Source organism: Rhea americana, unplaced genomic scaffold (assembly GCF_003343005.1).
Source record: "Rhea americana isolate MKP2758 unplaced genomic scaffold, rheAme1 scaffold_411, whole genome shotgun sequence".
Taxonomy (NCBI): domain Eukaryota; kingdom Metazoa; phylum Chordata; class Aves; order Rheiformes; family Rheidae; genus Rhea; species Rhea americana.
This window is the reverse complement of record NW_028186548.1, coordinates 262,088-282,910: the sequence shown is the minus strand read 5'-3', so window position 1 is coordinate 282,910 and position 20,823 is coordinate 262,088. Positions and strand designations below refer to the sequence as shown.

Here is a 20,823-nt window from a genome sequence, read left to right as displayed (position 1 = left end):
GACGAGGCTCTCCGCCGCAGCGGATGCAGGTTCCCGTCCGCACACCTGCCCTGTGTGAACGCCGCCCGCCCCGAGGCACCCGCCGTCGGAGCCCCGCCCCCTGMGCGCTTCCAAAGGCTCATGGGAGCTGCAGTCCCGGTCCCATCACAGCCCGGCCCCGGCCGGCCCATGAAGACTACCAGTCCCGGCATGCCCCGCGACCAGCCACCCAATCGCGGCGCGCTTTGTTGTGGGGGTGCGGCAGCGGCCGAGGTCCCGTTTCAAGATGGCGGACGACAGTGAGACAGCAGTGAGGCGGCCACCGTCGAGGCCCCAACGGCCGTCCGCGGAGGAGAATGACCACGAGCACTGCAGCGACTGCGAGAACGAGGCAGAGCACGGCTCCAACCGGGGGTGAGCGGAGCCCCGGGGCCGCCTGCCGCCGCGGCTGCCAGGCCCATTGAGCAGGGCAGCGGCCGGGAAGTGAGCGGAGCCCCGCCCCGCGCGCGGTCTGATTGGTCGCCACAGAGCATTCCGCGCTGCGGCTGGCCGAGCTCCTTGTCAATCTCGTGGGGGCGGGCCCCGTGGCTCCCATTCACTCCTGTTGCGGGAGCGTGTCCTGAAGCTAAGCAGGGTCGGGCCTGTCCTCGGCGTGGATGGGAGACGGGGAGCTACATGGCCTGCACGCCATGTGCCCCGCGGTGCTCTCCCGGAGCGGGTCCGGTGCCCCAGTTGCCCCCGGCGACCTCTTGCACTTCTCAGTTACTAGTGGGAGAGTTTGGAGAGCAGCAGTCACGGTGCRAGAGCCCCACTGCTGAGGGAGTACGCGGTCACTGCAAAAACAGAGCCGCGAGGCGCCTTTTTGCAGCAATGAGCCGGATCAGTGGTGCGTCCTGCCCTTGCACTCGGGTGCCAGGCGTCCCCAGTGCCCCCTTGCCCCAGCCCCGCTCACCCTTACTGGGCTCTCCACCATTACATATTGCTCGCGGAAGCGCCATGTTAGGGCTCGTGGCTACAGCAGCCCGAGCTTGGCTGGATCCTGCTGCCTCGGTGCGACTCGCGGGCCAAGAGCTGGCTTCTCAGCCTCGAGCCTCTCACGCGCTTTCGTTCCCACGTGGTTGAAAGAGCTGCCACCGGCGCCTCGGGCTGCTGACCGGCGGGTGCCAGTTTGYGCTTTAAAAACTAGGGTTTGCCGCTTATTCCTTAACTGCCTTGAGTCTTGCTGAGGGCGTTGCAAGCCTTGGCAGAGGTGGCTTTGCTGTTTGAGTAACACCGCTTGCAGAGGAAGCTGGCCAGAGCACGAAGGGGTGAAACGCTTACACGGCGAGTCAGCAAGGCAGGTGCCTATCGAGTTGGGAAAGCTCTAATACTCCTGACCTCACGCCCACGTTACCCGCTACCTTTGTTGCCCCAATTAAGGTGCGAAGCAGCCTGATGACACTTGTGGTCGGTAGCAGAGGCTTTGTCCCCTTTTTCCTCCTACATTTATCTTTTATATTCTGCGGCGGCGCGTGATTCCGGAAGTTTGGCGCTGGTGGTAAACGCTCCCAAGCTTCGCCCAGCTCTTCGTACCAGCCCTCCGGAGCCCCAGCACCCACTTACCTGGCTCTGCAAAGGGGTGAGCAGGAGCTGCAGACGCTCTTTCCCCCCACATCAGCAGCTTTCTGTAGGAGAACTTGCCTGTTCGGTAACCAAAGTTAATAAAAGGTCATGCAAGAAATATTACAGAAGCTTTTTTTTATGACAGCACAGCTGTGCGTTTATATTTTATTTGCCTCCCGGGTGTGGCACCGTGTCTCGGTTTAATAGGTTTAGCCATGCTTGGGAAGATTTTTCTTTTCTTTCCCTCTGACATGATTAGGTTTGCGGAAATCAGATCCAAGYGGAGAGAAGACACGATACTTAATCATTATTACTGTGTAAGCTTTCTAGCCRTTATTTCCCAGTCCAGCTGTTCAGACTGCTCTTAACCAGGAAAAGGGGTGTTGCTGAGCGCTCTCGGTTATCTTAGTCTGGACATTGTATTTTCTATAAGCATGTGAACCCTGATGGGTTAAAATATAGTAACTTGCYGCTGCTAAGGTTAGTGACGAAGGAYTAACAGGCTAACAGGTCAGCCTGGGAAATGCGTATACACTCGCAGGGTTCCCGATTCAGRTTTGTTGGGAAATGAACTTAGAAACTGTCCTTTGGAGTGGCTGATGGCCATAGCGAACACGAGCCATGAAGGCTTCCGTGCTCTCCAGCAATTTCGCTGTCCTCCCCCAACCCCCCAAAAAAACTTGCAGTCAGAGATTTGTGTAAGAGAAAAGATCAGGCAGGGAGAAAAATCGTGGTTTTCTGTCTTGATGCATATGACTTCTGTTGATTTCATCTCATCTTTCTTCTCTCTCTCTCTTTTTATATATATATATATATATATGCATGTATGTATGTATATGTATATATAATGCTGAGGTATAAAAATGTTTCTGGCTGGTGTTTGCCAACCGGGTCTGCAGAGAAGCGCTCGGCGTTCTGCCTCTCTGTGCCCAGTCCRTGTCAAATATCCTCAGATCTTGGCTCTGAGATTAAAAAAAAAATAAATAAAAATATTACTTAGCAATAGCAATACTTCCTTTCCTTTTAAGGACAGGAAAGAGGAGTTGAGTTTCCTCCGCCTTGGTCCTAACTCGGCACGGGGAAGCGGCTGTGCTGCTTTCTGGTGCAGTTGTCCAAGTTTATTTCCCAAGACAGAATTGCRGTGTAATATTTGTCTTGATTTCCTTTGTAGGACTGGGGTGGTGGTGGTGGTGTTTACTCCAGATAAGAAATCTCCGCTTTGTTTCCTGGCTCCTGGAATATGGAGGCAGCGTGCAAAGCATTTCTTGGAGTAACTCGCTCCTGCTTGGCTGCTCCTTGCTGCAAACATTTCAGCCATTCCTCTTCCAGTTAGCCCTGGAAGAATTATTTAGGTAGCAGATAAGTCTCTTCTCTGCGGTGTGATTTGTGGATTTACAGGCAGTGAGAGACCGTGGTGAGATGGAGGATCCGAACGCGCCGACCCCGTGAAACGGATCCATTGGGAGGTGCCGAAACCGCCGTGTGGCACAGGTGGAAGTGGTCTCAGATGTGGAAAAACTGCCGCTGGGCTGGACGCGCGAGCGGGGAAGGCGCCGCTTCTTCGCGGTGCGCAGGACTAAAAACAGGGCCGAAACTTTTCAGGGAGCCGTCGCCGGATGGGGATGGCGGGCAGGTGGTACGAAGGGGGTTTTTCTCCCTGGTTTGCCTGTGGGGCCGCTGGGGAGTCGTCTGGCTCTGTAATCCATCCCTCCTCCTTTTTTTTTTTWCCCCCCCGCGTTTCTGAGACAGCCGCCAGCGGCAATATGCAAAATTTAGTTTTGTGACTGTGCTCCACGTGCTGCCTCGTAGCACTACGTGTTGGTCCCTTTGCTCTCCGCTTCGTGACGCGTGAGCCACCATCTGGATAGCCTCCGTTTCCACTCGATTCTCCTACCTCCCCTGGAGCCTAATAAGATTACCTCTGTAAGAATTAGACCCARTTAGCCGCAGGTTTGTCAGAAGGATTTTCCAGCATCTAAATATGGAGCGGATATTTACTGTCTCTCATTTGACATCTTGCTGATTAGAAAGAATGGTTCCACAATGAAGGAATTGATCCACGTTCATGCAAACTTCTTACTCCGCTGTCCAAAACCGCACTTCCAGTTCGGTTCCTGAGGAATGACCACAGGGAGCTTGGTACCRTTTGCTGTCCTTCGCTCTCGGGCTGTTTCATGGCTCAGATTGCCTGCGAGCGATGTTTGTTCCACCCGTGCGCCGTCTCCATCCATCAGTGGCTCCCAGAAAGGTTCAGGAAAGGCACCTTTTCGATGTGGTGGGACTCTCCGCTGTGGAAAATAGCGCCCTGCCTCAGTCTTCGAAGCCCCGCAGCTGATCGTAGCCACGAACATCTGGTCCTAGCGCGTTTCGGGAGCATTGGCCTTGCTTTGCGCGTTGTCCAGAGACTGGCTCGAACGTGGAGTTATTCTCCCTTCCCTGCTGCGCTCCCAAAGAAAGCTCCTAGCTCAGGAATCACAGTGTCAATGCGAACGGATCCGTGACGTTACTGTGCTGATTGCRTGATGGGGTGCTGAGCGCTAATTTKTTTCTGGATTCGCGYGACTCCRCCGCTTGCCGGCTTCCAGAGGGGCTCTGCTGGTGCTGTTTCCCAGGACACCAACTAACCCGGCTCGTTACTAAGCGAGGGTCTTAAAGCCGTGTTGGCAATGGGGAAAAACTCAGCTGAGATCCTGTGGGTGACTGGAAAGTCAGTGAGAGAGATTTTTCATCAGGCAGCAAACATGCCCTTTACCACCYGCTTTCCCCATCATAGCAGCCTGGGCTGAAAAGGCAATAAAAGGAGGGGGRAAAAGCTGTGAGCGCAGCTGGGAAGGCTGCGGGTTTTTGGATAGAAGCTGCCTGGACTTGACTGTTATCTGTCCCTTGAGAAATGGGAGGTGAAACCAGCTGAAGCACTTGYGGCTGAATGGGTCACAGCAGTTATATTAACCGGTGTTTTGGACTCTTGCAATCCTGTCTCRGGGTGCTGCCGCGTTGCGGTCGATTTGGGGAGCTTTAGGAAGGCTGCAGCTGTGCTRGAGGAGAGAAAGGGGAAATGGTGGTGCTCTATGTGGTCTTTAAAATAGTACCTGTAGCCATCGCTGAGGCCAGCTTTGGTTCCCTTGGACGGTGGTGAAGCAAGAAGGGCCTGAGGGTTTTCAAGCATGCTCTTGCCCTTCCTTTGCTACTCATCTGCTGGGTTTGGTTTTARTTTCCCAGCTGCAGCGGGGCCTTCCCTGTGCCCGGAGTGGTGGCTATGCAAACCTGGCCAGTCTTTATTCTACTCTGATTTCTTCCAGATCCTGACGGTTTGACTCATAAATCAGGGAGGATTTCCTCAGCTTGTTGATAAAGCTACGCTGGTGGCGCTGAACTCCTCAGCGGGGAAGTTCAGATGTGGCAGCTCCGATTGATGAAGGAACCCGACGCTGCCCGGATACCCAGCTGTGGGTGAGCAGGGTGCGAGGACTTTGACACCCGCAGGTGGAAGGATTAGCACGACCGCCCAGGTGGCCAGGGCAAACTCACCCCACTCCCYTCTCGCAGGAGAGGCTCCCGGTGTCTAGTGTCAGACAGGCTCGCAGACTCCCTTGCRTGGACGGTAGGCGTCCAAGTTGGTAAGAAAGGAGGTGAATCTATTTATTACAGCTTCATTTTTAGACTGCGGCCGGTTTTGCCCATCYCTCTGGCTGCGATGTGTTCAGGACCTGCAGGTCCTGGGACCCTGTTTCAGGGTCCTCCAGCCAACGCAGCGGCTTCAAGGGGTGGCGCCGGCCTTTCCCTCTGCCGGCACCACCCCAGGATATTGCAACGCACCCGGTGTGTCTAGAGGCGCCGATTGCTGGAGCAGACGGTGGGCAGCGCTCGCGTGGCCTYGCCGAGAGCGAGCGGGGCGGCCCGGCGTCGCAGGCGTTGTGCGGTATCACCGGCTGCTGCAAGGAGGAAGCGGCCAGCAGCTTTCGCGCTCCTCCGAGGTCTCGCTGGCGCGCCTCTGCGAGGATTTAAAGAAAGAAAAGAAGCTTCTCACCCGTTTGTCACTAAAATTGATAGTTGTGTCAGTGCCACTGTGCCGTAACGGCTTTTGCCGTCGTGTCAGCCCCTGCGTTTCTCCGGGCACCAGGGCGAAGCCCTTGCCGTCGCGGGGACGAAAGATGAGCCGTCCCTCGGAGGGACCGAGGGACCGCGGAGCCTCGGTGCCTGCAGCACTTCCGAACGCCGAGCCCCGCGCAGGTGCCGCTTGTAGCCGCTCCTTGCTTTTATGACCTGCCGTGGCGAGTGTTTCAAATCCTTCTGGAGCGCAGGGAGGCAATTAATCGTGTTCCCTTTGGCTTGACAGCTCACGGGGTTGAGCCGTGCGTGGCCACGTGTGACTATTTGCTCCACGCGCTTGCGAGCGAATGCTGTCCGTCACCTTCCAGGCAGCCGGTACCACCGACGGTGCCTTTCGTTCACCGCCTCGATAGCTTCTGCGCAAACAAATGTGTTGCCAGAGCCAGGGTGAAATTTGCTGAGCTCYGGGAAGCATTCACGGTATTGTTAGGCCTGATTTTTTTTTTTTTTTTTYMCCCGTTGGCCTCCRCAAATGCCRTTTGCGGAGTCCTTGGTAGAGCYGTCTGATYGCCCTCCGAASGGCGTGAGCCTAATCGGCTTACGGCTTGGTCGCTCCGTCGGAGGAGGAGGTAGGACGCAGCAGCGCAAGAAGGAAAACGAAGCGTAGACTTGCCGGGCACGTCAGCATTAGAGGCACACGGGAAGGGATCAGGCTCGGACGACCCACGTGCTCGTAGGAGGAACCTTTTCCTGAGCGAACGCCAGCCACAAAAATCTCAGCTTTAATATGCTGGGGACGAGAGCGCTTCGCACCTGCAGGAGACATCAGCGAGCTGGGGGCCAATTAGACGCTCTCCCACCACGGGAGCGCCAGGRGAGCTCAGATAACCTGCTGCCTCGTTTGCTGCCAAACGACGCTGGGGCCTTCGCTCGGCTCCGTGTTTAGTCTGACGCCGGATGCTCCGAGCGCTGCCGTTTGTGCTGCGTTTGGCCGTGGCGGGCCGACCTGGGCTGCTTTCGAAGCACCCTGGGAGGCAAACCCCGCGACGCGCAGGGGCGGGAGAGCACGGACACATCCCTCTGCAAGGTTGGCTGTCACGAATGGGTCCCCTGGGCAGGAGGGCACCAGATTTCGCAGGGGACGCGGTGCCTGTTGATACTGCAGGGAGATCTTTGCAACTCTAGGGCGCTGTTTATGAACCAGTTGGTGGAGGCAGAARTTCTTCTCTGGGATTTTCCATCTCTGTGTCTTTCCTAGGTCTGCACATTCCCTGTTACGGCMGGTTGTCCCCTGCGTAAAACAGAAGAGAAAAGATACTGCAAAAATAAACCGAGGCCAGCAGAGATGGAGCAGGCGTGAGCGATGCCGCTTCGTGAGGTCCCTTGCTTCTCTTTATGATTTACAGGAGACTGTTGGTGCGCGTTGGCGGTCTGCTGGCAAAGCGCCCGGTGGCGGTGACGGCAGGCTGTGGGGTTAGGTGGCTTGTGGCCTCTTCCGACCCTCCGCTGCGGGCGATCTCGCTTCCCCTCTCGTTTCTCGACTTGCGGCCCCGATTCCAGCTGCGGGAGCCGCTTTGAAAGCTGAATCGGCCAGTGGCTGATGCGGGCCGACTCGGAGCCACAAAAGCCTCGATGGAGTCAACAACTGCTTGTCCGGCTTGTCAAGACTCGCTTGCACGACTTTCCAGCGTGTGTCAGGGAAGGTTTGGTGGAAAGCTCTCCGTGAGGATGAGCTGGAGGACATGTGCTGGCTGCTCCGTGATCCTGTGCGACGTGCTCGTGGCAGGCACCTCTCCCGTATTTTATCTCGACGTCGCGCCAGCTTGCTGCCAGACTCGCCTGTCGGTGCAGCCGCGTTCAGGGCGYGGGGACCCAGCTCGGTGCCGTGGGTAGGCGAAGGTTTTTTTTTTGGGTTTTTTTTTTTTTTTTCGGCTRTTCTGATACAGTTGCTGCTGTCTGGACATCCAGGAATTGCTTCGCATCTCCTTCCACGGCAGGATGCGGCGCCCCGGCAYGAGCACCTGGCTGTGCCAGCAGCTTGGCGCATCTCGGGGAGGGTCAGAGTGGACCATAGGCAGGGCAAGGGCTGTTGGTAGAGAGCACAGAGGGTGAAGAGGATCAGGCTCAAAGAGATTTGCTGCTTGATCTCATTTTTTTTCTAGCTATGCTGTAATAATATAAATTTTTTCCAATGTAACAGCCCCCTGTCTCCTTAGATGGTCACCTCTGCACGTGGTGGGAAGAGCTAGCTTGTKCCTGCGTTCCCGCTTGTAGCAACGCCTCAAAGTGAAGAGGAGACAGCGTGACAGCATTTTCCTGCCAGGGACTGCTGTCTGCGGGTCTTTTGGGCCCGAGGACTCGTGCAGAGCAGGGCAGCTGAGCAAACCCGCGAGGTGGGAGATGTTTGTGCTCTTCCCCTCGTGGGAGCTTGTCTGGCGAGTCCTGCCGGCAAGAGCCGGGCTTGGAAGGATCCCAGGAAAAATACGCTTGGCTGCACCCCTCGTGCACGGCGTATTCCCGCTCTTAGAAGCTTGGTCTGGCTCAGAACAGGGAGCTTTTATTTTCTTTATAGAGCTTCAGGGACTGTGTAAATGTCCTCAGAAAAAAAGGCTCCAATGATGTTTCTTTTGTTCCCTAGTGGCTTGAGTCCAGCAAATGACAGCGGAGCCAAAAAGAAGAAAAAGAAACCGAAACGGAAGAAAGAGAAAGGAGATCAACCTGACCAGGTTCAGGACCAGCCAGTAAAGGTACCCGACCCCTTCCCGAAGGCCATGAGTCACAGCTCCACAGAACAGCAGGCCCAGTCCTGAACCTCTCCRATGTGGCCAGGAAAGTGCCTCCTGGTCCTGATGCTGCCTGCTGTTGTTTTGAAGCACTTGGCTGCTCAAAAGTGTGAGATTTAGAGTAATTTCCTGGCCTGGCTGTTTGCATGGGAATTCCCACTGCTGCGGGAGGTATTTGTGGAGCACTCCAGGATAAATGCAATCCTTTATTGGGTATCAAAGCCAGTTACAGCGCTGCAGTGAAAGGTTCAGACTGGCGCCTCTGAGTTATTCTTCCCAGAAATCAGCTGCCTCCTTGAGCAGAGATGGCAGGGGATTGCTGCGCTCTGTGCAGCCGAGCCCGGCCGCCACCTGCCAGCTTCCTCCCCTGCCCCCAGGGAATACAACGAACGCATTTTCCTACTCTTGGACAACATCTGATGTTGTTGATCTCTTTTTGGCTAATTAACACAAGAACAACCAAAGGATCAGAGCAGGGTCTGTCTCGCCCCTCTCTGCTTTGCTCCTGATTAGCAGCCGATGCTTAGGGATGAGCACGAGTGTGGGACATGTGCGATTTGTCCCTGCCYTGGTGGCACCCTCTCAGCACCAGCAATCAGCTCTTTTGGCCCCTCTGGACCTGGAGGCTGCTCTGAACCATACGTGTACGTGAGCCAGTTATGAACCCATTTGCCCATCTCGCCTCTATGATATTCCAACGTTTTGGGTCTCGTTATGACAARATGTTGGGCATCATGAGGTGTTGTGTTCATTTTGAACTTGGTTTGAACCCCGATTCCTGTATTTATAAGAAATGGTGAGTAATTGCTCCCTGCCCCTTTTCTCTGTCATGACGTACAGACTGTGATCACTSTTGCCTCTCTCTCCGAATCCAAGGAGCACTTGCCCTCCCTCAAAACCTGTGGCAGGGTGAGAACAGAAGACTATACATTGGCCTAAGCTGTTTTCTGTCTGACTCCCAGTTCCTATCTGAATAATTTCTAATACTTTATCCTTCTGATGGTGCTGGCAGTAAATCAGTGGTTTGAGAGTGTTTCAAACTCTCTTCGCCTTTAATCAGCGAGGAGCTGGGGCTGCAAGTTCATGGCAGAGCTGCTGACCCCACGAGGTCTTCGTGGGGAGGAGGAAGAGCCTAGCTGCATGTTGGGCGCTGGGTGGTGCCAACAAGGGTGATCTCGAAGTTGCTCTTTGCAGACACTGGTTTGATCCAGCCTAGATGGATGAGGCTGAAGTAGCRAAGAGAAATGCCACCGCAAAAAGCAGAAACACTGGCTGTGGGTTAACTCCGGGTGTCCCTGTGTGGGTGTTACTGAGGGTTAGGCAGGGAACTTTGCTTTTTTTTTGCTCATGCCATCTTCTCTTTAACTGAAGCTTAAAGTGTCTTATGGTGCTTGATTTCCAGCCCTTTTGACTGAGGAGTGTGTAAAACCCAGGCCTAAGCATGTAGCAGGTGGCTAGAAAAAGGGTTTATCCATCTCTCAGAGGGTTATGAGAGGATCTAGGCTGGAAAGGGAGTCGCTCTCCCCTCCCTGGCTGCACTCCAAGGCAGTGAGTTCCTGTTTGCCCTTACGGGGAGCTAAAATACAGAGCTTGTAGCTCAGGTCACTCACTTTTAACCTCCTTTTGCTGCACTCAGGTGAACTCTTTACCGGCTGAGAGGATCCAGGAGATTCAAAAAGCCATTGAGCTCTTCTCTGTAGGTCAAGGACCTGCCAAAACCATGGAAGAAGCCAGCAAGCGGAGCTACCAGTTCTGGGACACGCAGCCAGTGCCCAAGCTAGGTACGTATAGTCCGTTGCCGTTTTGCTGTAGCCGCGTGCTCCTGGGTACAGCTCTTGTGATTCTCGGCCTGTCCAAAGAGGGCCTTACTGAAGCCATGAGGTTTTCTGGCCAGCAAGCAAGCCCCGAGATGGCCTCGCGCTGCCTTTTTGCCCTTAAACTGCGCTTTCCCAGCCTTTTGTGGCTAAGTTTCRTGTGAGATGCTGCTAGCCTTCGTGCCGAGTCCCAGAGACCTGAAGCGATCCAGCTATCCCCTTTCCTGGGGGCTGAAGCTTAGCAGCGAAGGGTCCTTGGTGGGGAAGGTCGTTCAGGGCAAGCCTTGGACTGTTGTGGGGCAGAGCGTCACTGAGAGAGGGCCAGCCTGGAAGCAGAGCCGCTCGGCAAAGCCAGTCCACGTGCTGAGCCTCCGCATCGTTTGCTCGCTGGCATCATGGCAGCCCCCATCCAGGGCAGGCACTGCATCCAAGCCAGCAGGGAGAGAGGAGGCACAAACATCCCAAATATCTGTGCCTCCGAGGTGCTGCACTTGTCTAAAGTTGGGAAATTCCTCTCTTCTTCCCCTTTCCCCCCAACCCTGCAAACAGCTAGACTGTGCTTCCCRTCTCTAGTACTTGCTCCGGTCCTTTCTCCAGTTTGCACTTGATTCTGCTTGCGTGCGTCAAAGTGATTTGCGGTTGGTAGCGAGGTGTTTCTCGGCATGGCAGAAGCGCTTGGCGGCTGAGCAGATCTGAAAGGCCGAGAGGTGCACAGAGAGGGGTGCCCCGCTGCAGAGCGGCATCGCTGGAATGCTGTCGTTTCTGAGCTAATGAGAGCAAATCTCTGTGCGCTCCCATGGGATTGCTTTGCTTCATCTCTCTGCCCTGGCATCTCCCAGCAAACTCCACGCAGAGCTCAGGAGAGTTGGAGTATGAGTCCAAGCCAGTGTTTTTAGATTTACCCGAAGCTTGTTATGACTGAAAATTGGCTGCTCTTCAGTAACTTCTTTCCTGAGGTTGTATCCAATCCCTCTTGCTGCAAACACTGTTTGTGATTCTCTTTGYGTGTTGTGAACACCGATCTGAGGCTTTATTTGATCTCAAAGGACTGTTTGCTGGAAATTGTAGTCTTGGCTTTGGCCCCTCTTTGTGCTTGTGCTGGGAAAAATCATTGTGAGATACCCCAGGCACAGGGTTATGTGAGGCTGCAAAGTCTGACCTTGTGTTTGCACTTTTCACCAGAGGATCCTGCCATTAAAAACATCATATCTGCTTCAGTAAACCCTGGAAGGTGGAAGATGGGGAAGAGAAGAGGCACAAAATGGCCCTGTCCTCCATACACCAAATTGCTGACTGCACTCTGGTGTCCGGCTCCTCGTTAGATCCCACCATCTCCCTCGGTGCTTGTTCAGAAACCCTCTGTGGTGTGCAGCGTTACCTGCATGAGGCTGTTTAGGGTCTGGTAACAAAAGTGCTGTGGGATTTTGGGGGACAGGTTTCAGGGTTGTTGGACACCTGCTCAAGACAGAGGGCACTGCCATGCATGAGCGTTCCTGGAACCTATCCTAGTTTGGGCGTGATGAGGGGAGAGCTCTTGTTTTGAGTTTATTCACCTCCMCATTGCCTGGAAACCTCTTTTCAACTCCTTTTTAAGGGAATTCCTAATCAGTGCGGTGTGCTTCTCTTGGCAGCGCTCAAGTGATGCTGCTGTTTGCAGAGCTGTGTTGACATCCTTGAGAAAGCTGGTGCTTTAACCAACCTCTCYTGGCTGAATCGAGTGCTTTAGGAGTCAATGTTTTTAAACAAAAGTTGTCTTGTTCACTGCAGCTCTTATTTAAACGCACTGGGAAGGAAATCCTGATGCCTGCCAAAAGGCAGGGGCCGGAGCTGGCAGGGAGAGAGCCATCATATGAGGCTTTGGGGATGGTGGAACAGATCATGGGAAAGTACTGGCTGATACCGGGTCTGTGGCAGTAGGGAAGGCTGTGCTCTTGTGGCCACTTTGCCAGACAGCAATCTGAAGTCCTGATCTGCTACGAAAAGTCAGGCTGGCTCAGTCTTCATATGTCAAACCTGCAGGATCATCAGCACATGCACAGGGAGCATTTCCAGCTCTGTACAGAGCTCCTCTGCCACAGGGAGAGAAAACGGGCAGGCAGGAATTGGGAGGCCTGAAGTACTGCTTGTGGACGTGGAGGATGTAGCTCTGGCTTTGAAGCTCTGATCAGCTCAGTCTATTCCTTTCCACTCTCCGGTATTTGCCGTTACCCTTGAAAGAGCAGTTTTGATTCTTTGCCCCGTGCTGTGGTGTTGAACACATGGTGCATCCCGTGCCGGGTGGGTGAGTGACCCCTGATTGCTCAGGCCGTGGACCTGAGGTGAGAGAAGCTGTCAAGCAAGGCCGCTTGAGGCGTCATGGGGACCTGGCCTCAAACAGTAGAGAGCATCTTCATGGCTCCCTGCTCTCTCTTGCAGGAGAAGTGGTGAACACCCATGGTCCAGTTGAACCAGACAAAGACAATATCCGTCAGGAGCCATACACCTTGCCCCAGGGCTTCACCTGGGATGCCCTGGACCTTGGAGATAGAGGCGTGGTGAGTCTGGGCAGYTTGGCATACACAGGTTGAGAGGGTGTCTCTGTTGCACAGTTGGTAGTGCAGTGCTTGGACTGCTGAAGATGTCTGGTGACTGGAATGTGTACTCCACCATTATGAGCAACACTTCAGCTCAGTGATCTCACCATCTCCTTAGGTGGATCTGATTCCTCCTGAAACAGGCACTCACCTCTCATTTGTCCWATATTGGCCAAGTTTGATTGGTTTCTTCATGGAGGATGGACAAAGGAGAATGTTTTTTTTCCATGTTCCTGAAGTGTAGAGACGGGTCATGGTCTGGAGAGTTTTTGTAGGGAAAAACTCCGTCTCCCTGAGAGATGACCTGGGGTGGCAGGAGTATCTGTGTGTGCTGCTGCTTACCCTGCTCTGCAGCGGCACCCGTTCAGGAGCCCAGAGCCAGCAGCATGGAGAAGGGAGATGTGCCAGTTACAGGGGCACGGTTGCCCGTGGCTGCCGTTGCTACAGCCTCATGGAAAGAGCATTCTGGGTCGTGTTTCAGGGCAGTTAGGGGGTGTGACTGCTGCATAGCTCTCTTGACCTGCTTGATTTYTCCTGCTGTAGCTGAAAGAGCTGTACACGCTTCTAAACGAGAACTATGTGGAAGACGACGACAACATGTTCCGGTTCGATTACTCTCCCGAGTTCCTGCTGTGGTGAGTGGCACCATGACCRTGGAGCAGAGCGTGGTGGATGCTGGCAGCTCCAGTGCTAGCACTGATGCTGCATTTACTTAACCTTTTCTCACTTTTTTCCAAAATCTCGCTTCCTCATCCGTCACCAATTCAAAAATTCTGGTAGCTGAGGAGCTTCCCACTGTCCCAGAGTTATAAGAGGAAGCGGACTGCCAATTATTTTTGCCAGCAGTGATACTTGGAGATCTTTTGCAGCTGAGCTGCTGTTTCTTCAATGCGTTCATGAATCGAGAACACAGATTTCCTCCTGGGTTGCAAGTGAGAACTGGCCTTGGCCACAGAGTGCAGGAATTCCCCTGGACCCAAACACTCCTGCCCTGTAACTTGACAGTTGCCCTCCCGTCCTCCTGCCTGCAACCCCATGGGTGTCTCTGGTGGCCTGGAACGTAACACAGTGTGTCCCAGGACAGGGTGGGTAGCCTGGGAGCAGAACTAAGTGCACAGGGTACCTTTGATGGGATGTGACTAATGAAGCATGTCTGTTCTCCAGGGCACTGCGTCCTCCAGGCTGGTTGCCCCAGTGGCACTGTGGTGTCAGAGTTGTCTCCAGCAAGAAGCTGGTGGGATTTATCAGCGCGATTCCAGCCACTATCCACATCTATRACACGTAAGTGCTGCTTGGTTGAATTTCTTTGCCTGCTCCTTGATGCTGGGTGGCACTTTCTGGCAGTGCTCAGGAGGGGTCTGACCGTATTGTCCTCACTGACTGACTAAGCCAGACCTGCACCAGGCAGTTGTGGAGATGCTTTGCTGCTTGGAGGAAAAGGTGGAGGATATTTAAGGTGGGCAGTGAATTCTATGCAGATACATCTTGCAGTTAACTAAGGAGACTCCTTTTCTCAGTGAGTGAGGTCAGCTTAGAGCTCTGGCCCTAATCCTTCAGGGCTGGATGTCAGGGGAGACCGTGTTTTCTTGGGAAACTGTTGGRTTACAGCTCAAGGGAGCGTCCTCCGAAGTGCCAGTGTGTCAACCCTTCTTTCCTGAGAATTTGACTCCTCTTGTGGGGCCTGAAGTAAATTGTCCAGGCCATCAGACCAATCTCCGTGGTCAGGATGATTGAGTCTTATCCTGTGCATTGTTTCTTTCCTAAGAGAGAAGAAGATGGTGGAGATAAATTTCCTGTGTGTCCACAAAAAGTTGCGCTCCAAACGAGTGGCTCCAGTTCTGATCCGTGAGATCACACGGCGGGTTCATCTGGAGGGRATATTTCAGGCAGTTTATACTGCGGGAGTGGTGCTGCCAAAGCCTGTAGGGACTTGCAGGTAAGTGACTCCAGTGCTCTGAAACACTTAAGACTGGGGAAAATTTCTACAGTCCTTCCCCTTACCAGGATTCCCTCCGTGGCTTGTGGCAAAGCACTGGCATGGCTGAGCCCACAGGTGTGGGACTCCCCAGGGCAAGACAGACCGATTCGCGCCCAGATTTCTCCTCCTCCCACGCTGTTCTTTGGGGATTAAGTCCAGTAGCTTTACTTAAGCTGCTCATTTATCACAAGACACGAGACTTTCTGTAGCACATGCACTTCAGGCCGCCCTTGGTTTTCTCTGTGGGAGCTCCTGGCCTGTGAGAGCCTCTTTGCAAGCTGGTGTGATGTTCTCGAGTGCCCTCTCATGGCCGCTACGAGAACCTTCTGCTCTTGCAGTCTTCCTGCTGTCCAAGAACAAGCCTCCCACAGCGAGTGTGTTTCTGCAGGTACTGGCACCGGTCCCTGAATCCTCGGAAACTCATCGAAGTCAAATTTTCMCACCTGAGCAGGAACATGACTATGCAACGTACCATGAAGCTTTATCGGCTGCCGGAGGTGGGTGCCAGATGGGACTGCAAGCTATGGAAGCAAAGCTCAGGAATTGCTCCTAGCTGAGCAAGGGATGGGGCTCAGCATTGGACACGCGAACATCTTGGCTGAATCTGCCTTTTGCCTGGAGAACTGGAATTTGTGTTTCATATAATAAATGGCTATGTCAAGCCATTGTGCTTTATTTAATCCTTATTTRTTTTGCCTGGATACCTGTATTCGAAGGGCAATTTTCTTGCAGCTAGAGAACCCTGTGATCTTTTGTTTCGTGGTGAGTCATATCCCGTTCTCCTGGTAAAACGAGACTACAGATGTGACAGGCTTCATCTGTCCAAACACAGCCCTGGAGTGACCTTGAATTGGGTTAGTCCTTCATTTCTCAGTCAAACTGATCAGTTCTGTCACTGCAGTTGCCAGCTGGGGAACTTCCTCCAGCAGGACTATAGGAGAAAAGAAAAACAGAGCATAAAAATGGCCACCACCTTCTCTGACCCTATTTGCTTCCTTCTGTTGGTCAGAGCTGGTTGTTTCATTTGATGAGTGATTTAGGGTTGGGCAGCATGCAGCTCTGTCTTCTGCCTCYCATATCAGCAATACCAGCAGTTGCTGATTGTAGCCATCAGTATTTTCTTTTTTTGTGCAGAAATACTTTGTGCAACTGGAATTGGGTTATGCTGAGCAATCCCAACTGTAGACTAGAAGTTGAGTCATACTGGAAATRAAAAACAGACAAGACCCGAGTGGTGCTCTCACCACCTTTTTCCTTGCAATATCCTGCTGTGCCTGGGGCACTTTTCCCAGCCTGCCCCGCTGTGCTTGGGAGCAGAAACCTAGAAGGAAGCAGAGGCTTTATGTTGTTAATGGGTAGGAGGCCTTTTCCAACRTGACTTGACCAAGCACGTGAGGCTCTGGGACTCACTGCGCTTCTCTGCGGTCTTTGCATCGGTGTCACAGCCGATCACTCCCTTCTTCCAGTCAAGCAGGGCCAGGAGGAGAGTGCTTGTCAGGGACTGTGGGATTGAAAATGGGTCGATCTAAGCAGAGAACATCCCCATGCTGCTTGTCCGAGGCTGCTGCGGAGGAGGTGTAATCCTTGGGAGAAGTAAAAACACCCTTGCAAACAATTTGTTCCGTCTTCTGCAGACTCCCAAAACTCCTGGCTTGCGGCCAATGGAGCATAAAGATATTTCTGCAGTGCACAAGCTYTTGACCGAATACCTGAAGCAGTTCCACCTGACACCCGTCATGAGCCGAGAGGAGGTGGAGCACTGGTTCTTACCTCAGGAGAACATCATTGACACTTTTGTGGTAGAGGTGAGAGGGCAGGGGGTGTTTTGGGGGGCTTCTCCCACCACTGGAAGAGTGTRCAGTGATCCATCCTCTGTAGGAGAGATCGGAGAGGTTGCTGCCCTGAGCGGCGAGAGCACAGAGAGCCTCTTCCAGGGCTGGAGGTTTGAGCTGCTGGAGGATGGTGCCTTTGTCCTGAGCTGCCATAAGTCGCCTGTCTTGTGCCCTCAGTGGCGCAGACGCATGCCAGCTCAGACTGGCAAAGCATCTCTGAAGTTGGAAGCAGGCATTGCCTGGCTCTGACATGTTGCTGTGTCACAGAGATGTCACTCTTGGCTTTCAGAGCACCCCTGGGGAGGTGACAGATTTCCTGAGCTTCTACACGCTGCCCTCMACCATCATGAACCACGCGACTCACAAGAGTTTGAAAGCTGCTTACTCCTTCTACAATGTTCACACCAAGACGCCTCTCATTGACCTCATGAGYGACGCTCTCATACTCGCCAAGTCGGTGAGTGCTGCCAGATCCAGGCAGGTCGGGAGCAGGGCTGGAGCGGCACCCTTGGGGTGAGCTGGGCAGCTCACCGCAAGCGTCTCCTGCCTCCTGGCTGCCCTTGGACTTGCACGGAGGGCCAGCCTTGGGGCAGGGCTTTGTACCTCATACCCAGGGCTGTACAAATCCAAATCCAAAAGGGTCTACAACCCAACAGGGGGAAGGAACAGTAACCTGAACCCTTTAAGAGCCCACTTGCCAATGTCTACCCATTTCTTACAGCAAAAGGTATTGCCTTGCTGTCCATAGCACTTAAATTGAAAGCAGGTGCAGCAATACTCAGTTCTTCCCCAGCGCCTTCACTCCCATCTTTAGTGCATGCAAAGCTGGGCTGGAGAGGGAGCAGGCAGTGCCCACAGAGGAGAGCAGCCCATGGCTGGAGGAGCTAATGGCCTTGTTTTTTGCCTGTGCAGAAAGGATTCGACGTGTTCAATGCACTGGATCTCATGGAAAACAAAACCTTCCTGGAGAAGCTGAAGTTTGGGATTGGGGATGGRAACCTGCAGTATTACCTGTACAATTGGAAGTGTCCCAGCATGGCACCAGAGAAGGTTAGTGCGTTGCTTGTCCTTCAGCCTGGCCTGCGCGTGGGCAGGGGTCTTGCCTCRCTGAGGCTGTGAGGACACATGTGCCACTGGTGTCTGGCACTGCCTTTTCAGTGATCCCCGGCTTGTGATCTTGCCTGTGGACCAGAGTGTCCTTGGGAAGCAGCTCTCATCAGTTAATCTCTCCAGACTAATTTTATGCTGGGACCAGGATGGGGCCAGAGTGGTTCAGGAATCTTTAACCTTGCGCACATCTGCGCTGATACAAGGCATGATACAGGGTGGAGCCCTGGGGGAATTAATAGTCGTTCTCCGCGGAGAGGCGGAGGGTTGCAGGGTTGACAGATGTAGCACCAGTGGATGCAGCAGTCACCCATCCTTAGTTGGGAGATGGTTGCTGTGCCCTGTGGACCTGCACAGGGCCTGGCCAACACCGTACAGCACCTCTGTGTGTGTGTCAGTCTGTCTTCAGGGTTTGGCATGTCCTGGTGGGACAAGAGGGACGGGAGCTCCTMTAGAGAGAACAGACACGCTGCAAGAGCTATTGGGTCGCTGTTGAACAGGAACCCATGATGATCAGAGGCTTTGGCAGCCTGATCGCTCCTAGTGTGTCTGGAGGGGCTGAAACAGGATTGCTGGTGTGCCACATCATCCCCAAGGCCAGCAGCTCGCTCTCCACCTAGCTGCTCTGAGCACTTGCAGTTGCTTCTAGCTATCTTTGGAGAGACCCTGAGTAGATGCCTGCCCTGGGYCATCGTAGGCAGTAACCAGTTGCCCTGTGGCTACCGTGGCTCCACCCTGGAGATGCTGCAGTTCAGCATCTGTCCAGTTCACAGCCAYCTTGGTACAGACAGTACTTGAGAAACACAAGCCATCCCACTCAGCAGTGCTGCGCGGTGGATCTACGGTGTGTCCACGCTGGATCAAAACAGCTAATTAATGTCTTTGGCGGTGACTGGACTTTGATTCCTCTCGCAGAGCTTGGGAAGCCAGGTCTGTGTCTGCTGTCTGGAAAGTGAGAGAATCCTGCAGGCAGGCAGCTAGAGGTGTGAGGTCCAACAGGCTGATTAATGGGTGTAATTACTTATTTCTGTGGCCTTCTCCAGCTGTGGTATTTGGGTTGCTGTCYCTCAGCGCCAAGTCCCGCAGCACCTGCAGCACACAGTGCCACAAATCAACACTTTTTAAACCAGTTTTGCTCCACCACTGATCCCTTTTTGAAAAGGAAAAAAGTCTCTAGAGGGTTGCTGGGAGGTTTATCCAGCCCTTTCCCTYGCTGAAGGGGCTGATGGCTTCGCGTGCCTGGTGCTGGGAGCTGCTCTCCCGCTGTGCCCTGCGGAGGGTCTGAGCCCCTCTCTGTGCTGCCAGGAAAATCCCTGGGAGCAGCTGCCAGCATGTCCCAACACATAGTGACCAAAGAGCACCCAGAAGCATTGMTTCCCTGGAGCAGGACTTGTCATGGTACAAGGCTGTCAGAAAGCATCTTCTGTCTAATCTATTGCTATTAACTTAGGGAGAACCCAGAGTAGTAAATCGAATGACCCCGGCGGCCTGAGCCCCAAAGCAGGGGTACGGCTCTGTGCTGTCCTCTGTCTTGCAGACCATCCGAGTTAGCCATGCAGACGAGTTGTAGAGCAGCTAGGAAGACCCTAAGCCTTGGCCACCTGTCTGGATCCGAGCTGGCAGGAGGAGCTTGTTCGTCTAGCCAGGAAAGGGCTGTGCAGAGCTCTCCTGGACTGTTGGTCTCAAAGGTCCTAGAGCTTGCTGAGCTCTAGGTACAGAGAGCTGTATCTGTCCAGCTTTGGGTGGGGGGCAGAGGACGCTTGCACTTGGGTGCTTCTTCACCTGCTGTCTCCATTGGCTCTCCCAGGTAGGACTGGTGTTGCAGTAAGCAAGCCCTGCGAGGAGAGCGCAGCGCCGCTGAGGAGCTGGGCCCAGGAGAGATGCTGCCCTCGCCGTTTCTGCCAAAGCCGGACCCGTGTGTGGAGAAGTGGAACTGAAGCAGCTACACGAACATCGACTGGTTTTAACGATTGTATCACACAGTGCTGGCCACGGCTCCCCCGGTGGCGTCAGTGGTCTCCTTTGTTTTGATTTAATTGCATCCTCGTAAAGACGTGATCAAGGGAATGTAACTGCRGAAACTAGCTCATGATTGGCATATAATGGAGTTAACGGGTGAATAATAAAAGTATATATTATATATATTTTAAATCTTTCCTGTTCCAAACTGACACTAATGCACTCATCTGCTGAAGGCCACCTCTTGGTCCCTGGACCGTGACTTTGCAACAAGAAGCTGGGTTGGCAGAGGTAGTTGCTTAGTGTGCTGGGTTTTTGTCTGCACAGAACAGGGCAACTCCTGCCCCAGGAATAAGCTTGGTGGTTCATCGCAAACAGCACCAAACAGCTCGGCGCGGACTTGGTGGAGAACCGAGCCAGGAGCGGCAGGACGCTGCGGCAGGGCTGAAGCGCTCTCCTGCGTGCGCGGAGGGCTTGGACCTGAGGAGGAGATGCCTGGCTGCGCTTCGTCCCTGCGCTCRGCCGTCTCCGTTTGCTGCCTCCTCCGTTAAACTCAGTCCTTCCCAGCCCAGCTCTGCTGCAGGTGCCTTGAGAGGGAGGACGGCGCCGTCCCTCCCCGTGGGCTTGGGAGCAAGTCGATATTTATTACTAAGGGCTATTTGTGCAAGCGATGCCTTGTCCCTTCTCCTCCCCAGCCTCGGAGACTCGAACCTTCTCTGCTCAACAAGCGCTGGACCGAGAAGCGGCAACTCCCGAAGGTCCTGGGGACTCGGTTCCTGGGTGCCCMCGAAGCGTGGCCCGGATGCACCCTGATCTGCTCTAACTCCTGGAGTTGTTCTCCCCGAGAGGCCGGGGCTGTGTGATGGGTGCTCTTGGCGTCGGGGGACCTGCTGTTGCYGCTGCCGCGCCTCGGAGCGCTCTGTGCGCCTGCTTCTCTCGCCAGGCCTGTTTTCTAAAGCGTCAGAAATAATATGCATGCGAGTGATTCCCTGCAACGTGTGCTCGTGCTCTTTGCCCGGGGGTGAAGCCTGTTGAGCCACTCCAGTGCCTCTTCCTCCAGGCTCGTACTCTTGTCCCACAGAAACCTCCAAGGCAAAGGAAACRTTTTCTTCTGTGGAAGCCCTGTGTCCGTAAAGATGAACTGTT

At 54.0% G+C, this 20,823-nt stretch overlaps 1 protein-coding gene and 1 long non-coding RNA gene across 2 annotated transcripts; both read left to right on the top strand.

Moving 5' to 3' along the window:
• The first annotated feature begins 246 nt into the window (after positions 1-246).
• On the top strand, positions 247-19,860 carry NMT1 (N-myristoyltransferase 1). The gene is made up of 12 exons (XM_085314807.1): positions 247-393; positions 8,270-8,378; positions 10,051-10,195; positions 12,644-12,762; positions 13,345-13,436; positions 13,966-14,082; positions 14,567-14,737; positions 15,168-15,276; positions 16,414-16,584; positions 16,901-17,068; positions 17,524-17,661; positions 19,526-19,860. The coding sequence occupies exons 1-12, from the start codon at positions 266-268 to the stop codon at positions 19,544-19,546; spliced, it is 1,488 nt and encodes a 495-aa protein (XP_085170933.1). The 5' UTR covers positions 247-265; the 3' UTR covers positions 19,547-19,860.
• Positions 2,771-3,918, top strand: LOC146590317 (uncharacterized). Its single transcript, XR_014897027.1, has 3 exons — positions 2,771-3,217; positions 3,391-3,504; positions 3,609-3,918. It is a non-coding gene; the product is annotated as an uncharacterized LOC146590317 (long non-coding RNA).
• Positions 19,861-20,823: the final 963 nt, after the last annotated feature.